Here is a 9458-nt window from a genome sequence, read left to right on the forward strand (position 1 = left end):
TGGTCAAAAGTAAGTTTCTAGCCCTCATGGCTGAGAGGGATGTATTGATGGCGTTTTGTCCAATGCATACTCACTAAGCCACTGCCATCTAAGGAGGGAGTGGGGTGGGGGATAAGAGTATGACATCCAGGGTCTAAATTTCCTAGCTGCGCCACTGCCACTGATTGCCTGCCCAATTTTTGCAAGTGCTTCTTCCCAGGGACTAAACTTTGGATTCCTGCAGCAATGAGGAAACCCAGTCAATCAGCCTCACGGATTGGCGGGCAGACAGAAAGGAATTACAGCCAGAACTGCTGCTGGCAAGCTTCTAGTCCGGATGGCTCCAAGATATATTTGCTCTCCGCTTCAAATGGAGCCGGGGACAGGGGAGGAAGGCAAGAGATGAAACTGGGCTCCCGTCCACTGCCTCTCTGCAGTGTTTGCCATGTTCAGCCCTGCTGGTTCACCAGCGGCTGCCTGTTGGGACAGGGACAACTCGCCCGCCCTGCATTTTGTGGCAACCTTCAGTTTCAAAGGCAGAGGAGCCGGTAAGGGGTCCCTTCAAGGAGGCGCAGCTGTGGATGGGTGGTGGCGCTGCAGGGCAGGCCTGTACCGGGGGGTGCCCCCCAAATTTTCTCTGCTCTCCAATTTTCTCTGCCCCCCATTTTTTTTACAAGCAAATTCTTCTTCTTCTTATTATTATTATTATTTTACAAATTTTTCTTTAAAAGGCCTGCAAATCAGATGAACCCCCCCCCCGCCTGTTTTTAGGCGGCCTCCCCAGAAAGTTTAGTCAGGCTACGCGCCTGCCAGGGAACGGTTGGAGGGTGCTAAAGAGTGCTTGCAGCCTCTTCCCTTCAGCACCCACAGCTCTCCGACCACTATCTGCCCGCCCCCAGCACTCCCCTCCCCCCGTTGAGGGCGACGGGCAGGGAAGGGTCCTGGGTTTGATTAGGAGCTGCAATGCTCCAACTAGACCTCGGGACTGAGGTTCTGGGCAGCACAGCTGTGGAGGGTGCGCGTGTGTGCGCGTGTGTGTGCAATTAGGTAATTTTAAACCATGGAGTTAGTGATCGTATGGGAGGCGGGCTTTAGAGGGCCCCTGTTTGCCAACCCTAATGTTAAAAAACAGGGAGGGGAGCAGCAAATGAACTCCGGGCATGTGCAATTTTTCATTTTAAACTCACTTCAATCAGAGCACCATCATAACTACAGAAATAAAATGGAGTTTGCTTCTATTGCCCTCATCACCTGCCTGTCTCTGAGCAGGAATTCCCCCCCCCACACACACAAACACACTGCCAAGGCTGGAGAACCTCTTTCAGCATAAGGGCCAAATGGAATATCGGGGATGCTCTGGGTGGCCCCATTCCAGGTGTGGGTGGGGCTGAGGGCAACGGGGGCAGAGCCAAAAGAGGTGAGGTCAAAAATAGCCCCCCCCCATCATTTCATGTATTTCATGTATTTTATTTCTATGCCACTCAGTATGCACGCATTTACTTATTTATGACATTTTTATACCGCCCGATCGTCAAAGCTTGTCTGGGCAGTCAGCAAAAATTACACCCCCCGAACGTAACATAAGAAAAACATAATCTTCAACGTACACAATTTAAAAACAATATAAAACAGCTTAAAAAGTCACAAAATAATTTAAAAAGTTAAACGTGTTGGCATCTTGTGGCTTAAAGGTGTTACCACCGGTAACTAAGTTTTAGGCGAAGCATTTCTACCTTTGAAAATGGGGAAAAACTGAGGAAATGCCAGGAAACCACCAAGCAGTCAGTGGTTGAGGGGAAGGGATGTGGATGGGGGAAAAGGAGTGGGGACAGGGGGAGGGGCCACCTGGGGAATATTGGATTGGGACCCCAGGAGGGCCAGATTTGGCCTCTGGGCTTGAGGTTGCCCACCCCTGAGCTAAGACATTTCTGACACTAGCCGGGGCACAATCCTATGCATCTTTGGACAGTGTAGTTGGCTGGGGAATGCTGGGCGTTGTGGGACTTTTTTCTGTCTAAACATGCATAGAGTTGCACCCTTAATACCTTTATGGGGTGCCCCTTTAGATGGCCATTAGTATTACATCATTTGTGATGCATACTACTGAGCTATTGCTGTTATACCCAGCTGTTAAAAGAATAGTGTCTCTTTCAGGAGAAAAGCTAAACTGTCCCCCACGCACATCTCTTCATCCAGAACGTTCACGCTTGGGAGGGCAATTTCTTCCAAATAATTCTCTTTTATGTCTCTTTCTGTCCCTTGTCTTCTTTTCCCAGCACAGCTTGGATCCCTTTTGCGCCAAACGGTATTGCTGTTTCCAAGACCGATCCCCAATCAACAGCATGGATTCAACTCCAACTATGCCCCAACCATTTCAGTCCTTCTCAAGTGACAAGAGGACCCTTTCTATGCCACGGCCATTGAAAAAGCTTTATCTGGGCGAGCCTCTGGCCCTGGGGGTAAGTACATAGGGGAAATGATATATGAATGCACAACAGTTGGCTAATGATTTCCTGCCCCCTTCTTGGAATTCCTTCCATGTGATCTCAAGTAGTGTTTTCTGGGGAGCTTTTGGGTTCCCAGTAAGAGAATCAAAAACATCATTAACAAGCAGTTTGACCAGGACAACCAATGTTCCCATGTAATACACAATGAAAGGAATACAGTTTGGCTACATATGGTTTACATAGAAAAATAAACAATAGTTTCATTCTCCTGATGAAGCACAGAAATGACATCAGATTCTGGAGTTGTCATCAAATCTAGTATTGTTTATTATTAGTAGTCTCTTTTGAAAAGAGGCATTTTTGAATTGCATCCATTTTTGTATGGTAGACATTACACCCTTTTGCATTCCTGAGACAGCTAATTGCATAATATTTGAGACCCAGTGTGCAGTATTGCTATGTCTGTAATTAACCTATCCTTGTTATATAGAAATTCTTGAATTTATTTGAATTGGTTGTTAGCACACCTTGTTGCTTTCTCAAGAAACGATTGGTCCTATGTTAAGTTGAGACCGTGTCCATATACTTGTAATGGCAGGTTGAGTTGGGTGTACATCTACCTCACATTTTCAGTACATAAATTATATTTTTAAACCTAGAGTATCACCTGCTTCTTGCAATATCTGTGGGTCCATTGATTTGGTTGGTTGGTGTCTCGTATTGAGGGTTCCCCCTCCGTCTTGCTTCATACCTGTCAGGGTTGTATCTGAGCCCATAGATTCCCAAAGCAGCTCTGATTCTGAGGAGGAGAGACAATTTGTGGGGGAGGAACTCTCTCAGACTTCAGAGGCACAGCTGGAGGGGGAGCCCCCCCTTCCCACATCCCTGGGAGTGACAGTGAACCAGGTGTGGAAAGGGAGGGACAACCCAAACTTTTAGACGCGAGCCGCAGACGCAGGCACAAGCAAGAGATCACAGGGGCCGAGCTTTGGCGCTCAGCCCGATTGGCTCAACGTCAGCAGCTGTGCCCAGAAGTATCATGGGAGAAGGGGAGATCTTCCCCTCCCACCCCTTAAGTTCAGAGAATTGCTATGTTTTTCCCAAACGGAGATCAACTGACATCCTAACCCTTAGAACCCCTAGATGGCTGTTCCTTTGTAGTTTCTCTGAGTCTCAATCCATTAGCATCTGAATGCCTCATTAGGATAAATGGAATTAAAGCCTTGGAAAGCAGCTCTTTTGTCTGAGTGTTGATTTTGGCTATCGTAGAATTCAGTAGGCAACAGGGGCAATCCTGACAATACCCATGTAGTACACAGCCACAGGAGCATAGCTGTGCATGTGTTGGTGTTGGGCTAGATCAACACTAGTGCATTTTATCAGTATTGAAGTGCACTCATAACTGTTGGGACACATTATGCATTCCGTACAGTGCTTTTCTAGTGCACTGTTTTCTAGTTTCTAGTTTTCTGAGAGAGTTCCTCCCCCACAAATTGTCTTTCCTCCTCAGAATCAGAGCTGCTTTGGGACTCTGTGGGCTCAGATGCAAACCTGACATCCTGCTCCCCCAGCCCCCCTTGCTTCCACCCCCTTTCCCCAACTGACTATTGGCCACTGATCATTGGGTGTTTTCCCATTTTTTGTGCAGTCTCTCCCCCCCCCCCGCCCTTCCAAAAGGTTGAAATGCCTATCCTTTTTATGTATTTATTTGCAATATTTATGTACCGCTCCGTATCTAGAACAGATTTTGGAGTGGTGAACACAAGAAATAAAACAATAAAAGAATAAAAAGATTAAAACACCACATTAAAATTATACTTGTTTAAAAACACACACACACAATGCCGATAAAAACTGTGACTGGTCCATAACCCATAGCTTGTTCTGGGGTTACAATGTGGTTGGAAGCCACCCCTGCCGCACACCTCACCGGGTTTGGATGGCACAGATAATTGGGTAAATGGTGGGTTTGCAAGCAGTATGGGTGGGACAAGGAAAAGAAACCACAGTGGCTTCTTTACCTCCGATGATCATCTGAATCCAGCCACTGAGATGCCCCAGCAGGCACCAATCTCAGACAGCAGGCAGGTGGTTAGATGCAGCTGGCCAGAATCTGATATTGTGTGATGTAGGAGAGACCTCAGGGACATCGGTGGTTGATCTTACAAAGTCCAAAGCTCAAGTGAACCATTCTGTTTCTAAAAAGGGCTTGCCAAAGCAGCCCACCACCAGTGAAACGAAAGGGGCAGTGCTCTGCCTTTGGGCAGCGTGGCACTTTGGATGTGGTCTCTGAAGCTCCAAGTGGCTCATGTGATTCCAGGTTCATGTGAGGTCTGTGGACCTTTTATGGGATTAGTTTTTTGGAGATTCAGCAGCAGCAAAGATACCAGGCAGATGCCTCAGGGTCGACATCATTATCCCAGAGGTTTGGGTCACAAGAGAGCCAGGATCCTTTAATAAATAATGATATAATTGTTGTTGTTGTTGTTGTTGTTTTAACCACTAGGTGAAAGGCATGCTGGGAATGAATATTGTGAGTGCTGTCGCAGCAGGCATTGGGATCATATACCTCTTTATTTCAGTGATTGGTCACAGTCCAGAATGGTTTCTCTGGTCTTACTGCACGGAGTCAGATTTGGAATTGATGAAAAAGTGTTATGAACACGTAATGTCCCCTTTTGTAAGTGCATGTTCCACCAGGACTAGGCTTTGGACAGTTTGTCCAAAGAGATTACTGCATCTAGTTAGCTCTGCTGTGTTTCTCTTCATCTCCAAACTCTTAAAGCAGGACAACCCTCATGGATTCCTGTGGGTGGCAGCCAAACAAGAGAGCTCTGTGTAGTTGCCCCCAGGGATGTTGGAGAATTCTGCCACGGACTCCAGTGAGGCCAGATTCTTTAGAATCCGGCCCCCTGGAGTCCGTGGCAGAATGGAGCAATCCCCCCCACCACCCTCCGGAATGCCCCCAGGACGGATCCTACCTGGTAGTGGCGGCGGTGGCTCTGTGTCCCTGTGTGTCCATTTGTGTCCCTGCCAAGCCGTGATAGGCTATGTAAGTATGTAGCCTATCATGGCAAAAGGCAGGGACGCAAATGGCGGCTGCTACCCCATTTGCATCCCTGCCTTTTGCCGTGATAGGCTATGTAGATACTTACGTAGCCTATCATGGTTTGGCAGGGACGCAAATGGCATAGCAGCCGCCATTTGTGTCCCTGCGGAGGCTGTGATAGGCTACGTATATATTTATGTAGCCTATCAAGGCAAAAGGCAGGGATGCAAATGGCGTAGCGGCCGCCATTTGCATCGCCACCTTTTGCTGTGATAGGCTACGTAAATATATATGTAGCCTAGGCAAGCAAATAGTGGCTGCTACGGCGGCTGCCATTTGTGGCTGGTGCAGTCCAGCAGCAGACGGAAGTCTGGCTGCGGGTGGCTCCAGCCCATGGCTCCGCGGAGTTGCCCCAGAGCGGAGCCGGCCAGGGAAGATTCCGGGGGGAGGGATGGAGCACCTCCCCCCACCGCAGACGCCCTGGTTCAGAAAGGTAAGTACATTTCGTACATCCCTAGTCACCCACCATTCCCCAGGGATATATGGCACTGGGGAGTCATTCTCCTTGCTGGGATATTTGCTTCATTGACAAAAAATAGTGTTTGCAATACTGGCTGTTCTCCTGGAGCTCGCCATCCTACGAAGAACATTTGGGGTGCCATGGCAGGTGGCACTGGGTTTGAGTTCCTCTCTTGTTCATTGGATCATCATGGCCAGTGATGGGGAATCATGTCTATAAGGGCATGAACCTTGATTCAGAATTGTCTCAAAGGTGTTATGAAAATGCAGTGTTCTCTGATGTAAGTGCATGTCCCACCAGGACTGGGCTTTGGGTAGCCTAGGTGTGTCTTACCCCCTAGAGGGTCCAGATTCAGAAGGAAGAACATTCCATATAGTGTCACTACCATCATTCCTTGTAATGAGGCTTGACTTGACTCGAGCAGTGCTAAGGAGTGTGTGGGATATAGGAGTGGTGATAACTTTGCTTCAGGACTACAGCAATTGGTTAGGATTGCTGTGTTTCTCTTGATCCCAGTGCTCTGAAAGTCTTCTTTGGCTAAAGAGCTGGACAGAGATGCTTAAAATAAGTAGTAAATGATAATCAATAAATCCTGTCCTGGTAGATTACTGTGGGTGACAACCAAAGAGTGATTCTCTTTACCAGGATATCTGCTTTATTTACAGAAAATAATATTGGGAATGCTAGCTGTCCTCCTAGTGTTCAACGTCCTAGAGTTCTGCTTCTCCATCTCCGTTGCTGTCTTTGGGTGTAAGACTTTGTGCCGGGATGCCTACACTGAAACGGTAACATACATACATTTATTTATTTATTCATTCATTCATTCATTTCATTTCTATACCACCCAATAGCCGAAGCTCTCTGGGCAGTTCACAAAAATTTAAAAGAGCATGGAGTTTGGTAGTCACAAGTAGTAAAAGTAGAGCTGTGAACAAATGGCCTCCCAAAATTCTCCACCCTATTTGTGGGCAGAGAAAGGGGGAGGGATTTCGCCAAATTTCTCCTAGGGGAGTAGAAATTCTCCAACAGATTCTCACAGATAGGGCTCGCTATTGGCAGAGGTTGTAGCACAGCTTCTTCCTTTTTTCCTAAGGGCTTTTGGTTTATTCCACTGCTTCTGTAAGTGGCAACAGCATCAGCTGTGGTGAGGCTTCCACTTTTTTGAGGCAGAATTTTTTATTTCTTTGGGTAGTATTTTTGAGCTTACCTAATCACTGCAAAGTGGCCATGGGTGCTGTGTGTTTGCTCTATTACACATCTTTCCATTGCTCTGCAGCCTCCCAGGCCACCTGCACTTCCTGAATGGAAAAAGGCCCATAATAGGAGTTGCCTCATGATGGGCTTCTTCACACAGAACTTTTATCCTGCTATTAAGATTGGTTACTCACAGAAGTTTGTGGGTCCTTTAGATGAGGTCGTCAACCTCCAGGGCGTCTCCTGCACTAAATCACCTTTATTCCATTTTTTAAAAGATCGGAGATAATGAGCTATCAAATTACAGTGCTTGAGTTCTACCTGAGTTCCCTTGTGGAAAAGGAAAACCTGCAAAAAGAGGTGCTAGACCACAGTGCCATCTAGTGGCTGTATAATGAAACATATGGAAGACTCAGATAAAGGGGGGAAGGAGGGGGGGGAAGGAAGTGAATGTAAAGGGAGTCTGTCATGATCCTGCATTTAAAACAGAAGCAGAAAGCCCCATTTTAAATGCAGGATTTTAGGCTGTTGTAGAAATGGTCGATGTCTTCCTCATGATGGCTTTAGCTGAAGTGTGGGAAGCCGAGGAGGTTACAGGCTGTCACAGAGATTACTGTACAATGACAGACAGGACACTCATGCATACTCCTCAGCCACCTCATAAGTTAAGTAAGCACAAGAACCCCAAACCCAACCCATGAGAATTTCTTCAAAATTTCTGCTCATTTGGATTTCTTTTTGAAAGCCATTTCTTTTCTATCAAATGGAATGAGAATGGTCAAAACAAATATGGGAGACATTTTTGGCACAGCACTATGTCAAAGACATTCAGGAGCACGGCCTGTCCTCTTACACCTTGATAAGGATCTTTGTTGTCAAAATAGTATTCCATCTGAGTTGGAACTCTGGGTCAAGGATGCTTGTAGAATTCCACCTTGAAGCTCCCATTGCAAAGTGAAATGGGGATCTAGCCAGAAAGACTGGCTTTGCTTTCAGAACTGTGGAATATATACCCCTCCCTGACATGCTCTCATGCCAGGATTCTGTTCAAATACATATTGCACATGATCCATTCTTGTGGGGAACACAATATTCAGATAGATTATTCTTGGTGCCCTTATATCTTCTAGGGCAGGGGTGGGGAGCCTTTTGCAGGTGGGGTGCTGGTTGACCCCCACTCCTCAACCATGCCCTATTGGTGTCTTTTGGTCCCCAGTTGAAGTGTGGGTTGTATCCTCACTGACCAGGGACAACGCTTTGCTAGGCACATGCTTTCCCATCAGGCAAGGCCCACAAGCAATGAAGCTATCCTGGATGGGGCACCAGGCGGATGATCCACCTGGCACCTCTGCCATGGTGGCTTCACCTGCACCATACCTTCTCCCATTGGGGAGGACATGGGTTGGGTGAAGGTGAGACAATCCAGCCCCCTTTCCTTCTCTGTCAGACAAGTAAAGGGGACTGAGATGGCTCAGTCTCTTTCTACCTGGGCATACTAAATGCAGTCTAATCCTAATTTTCTTCCTGGGTTGTTCCTTTCTTCAGGTTGTGGTGGTTTATCAGAACATGACCCCAGACAACGCTGTTAGCTAGCCAGCTCATTGCAAGGATCCTGAGACTCCCTGAATTGCTGTTCTTTCAACCCAGCTCTTTCAGCTCCAGGACTGCCAACTCCTACTGCAAAGCCAAGAGAAAAAAAGACTAAATACATACCTATGCACCAAGCAGATTTCTTAACTAACCCAGATTATCATATACTAGATGGATAGATATAACAGACTATCCAAAATACCGTGAATAAACATCAAGGAAGACTTTGATAATTTGGAATGGACTTTCTTTGTTTGAGAGAACAGAAGCTTTTTATGTTTGGACCAAAATTTAAAAAGTGGATAAGGGGGATATAAGAAACCTGCAAGTGGGAACTGTTTGAATAAGCTGGATTTTTTAAAATAAAAAATTATATATATATATATATATATATATGTGTGTGTGTGTGTGTGTGTGTGTGTGTGTGTGATTAAAGGTTTTAAAAATAAAATATAAAAAAGTATGATAAATAAGCATGAATACTTGAGGGTAAGAAGAACAGTATCCGTGTGGACAGGAAGCATAAACATTCTTGAAATTACACTGACCATCTTACAACAATATATGAATACCAAAAAAAGGGAAATATTAAATATATATACATTACACACATATACATTCATAATTTATTGCCTTACAGTTTAACAGACTTCCCCAACCTGATGCCTTCAAGATGTGT

General features: G+C 46.0%; 1 protein-coding gene across 2 annotated transcripts; it reads left to right on the top strand.

Moving 5' to 3' along the window:
• Positions 1-292: 292 nt before the first annotated feature.
• On the top strand, positions 293-9138 carry LOC146337903 (membrane-spanning 4-domains subfamily A member 4A-like). 2 transcript variants are annotated; one of them, XM_084815445.1, is made up of 5 exons: positions 293-527; positions 2261-2438; positions 4933-5106; positions 6661-6780; positions 8735-9138. In XM_084815445.1, exons 1-5 carry the CDS (start codon positions 382-384, stop codon positions 8780-8782), a joined length of 666 nt encoding a protein of 221 aa, XP_084671571.1. In that variant the 5' UTR covers positions 293-381; the 3' UTR covers positions 8783-9138. The 2 variants fall into 2 exon arrangements, with proteins under 2 accessions (XP_084671571.1, XP_084671572.1); XM_084815446.1 differs by having other exon boundaries at positions 358-527; positions 2256-2438; positions 8735-9017.
• Positions 9139-9458: the final 320 nt, after the last annotated feature.

The sequence above is a fragment of the Heloderma suspectum genome, chromosome 10 (assembly GCF_057233095.1).
Source record: "Heloderma suspectum isolate Gila_16-S chromosome 10, 16-S_ref, whole genome shotgun sequence".
Lineage (NCBI taxonomy): Eukaryota > Metazoa > Chordata > Lepidosauria > Squamata > Helodermatidae > Heloderma > Heloderma suspectum.

Excerpts from the sequence above, each read along its gene's own strand:
- LOC146337903 (XM_084815445.1), top strand. The coding sequence starts at position 382 with ATGAAACTGGGCTCCCGTCCACTGCCTCTCTGCAGTGTTTGCCATGTT. Across the intron at positions 5,107-6,660 it reads AACACGTAATGTCCCCTTTT|AAAATAATATTGGGAATGCT; the intron begins GTAAGTGCATGT and ends CTTTATTTACAG. Across the intron at positions 6,781-8,734 it reads GGGATGCCTACACTGAAACG|GTTGTGGTGGTTTATCAGAA; the intron begins GTAACATACATA and ends TCCTTTCTTCAG.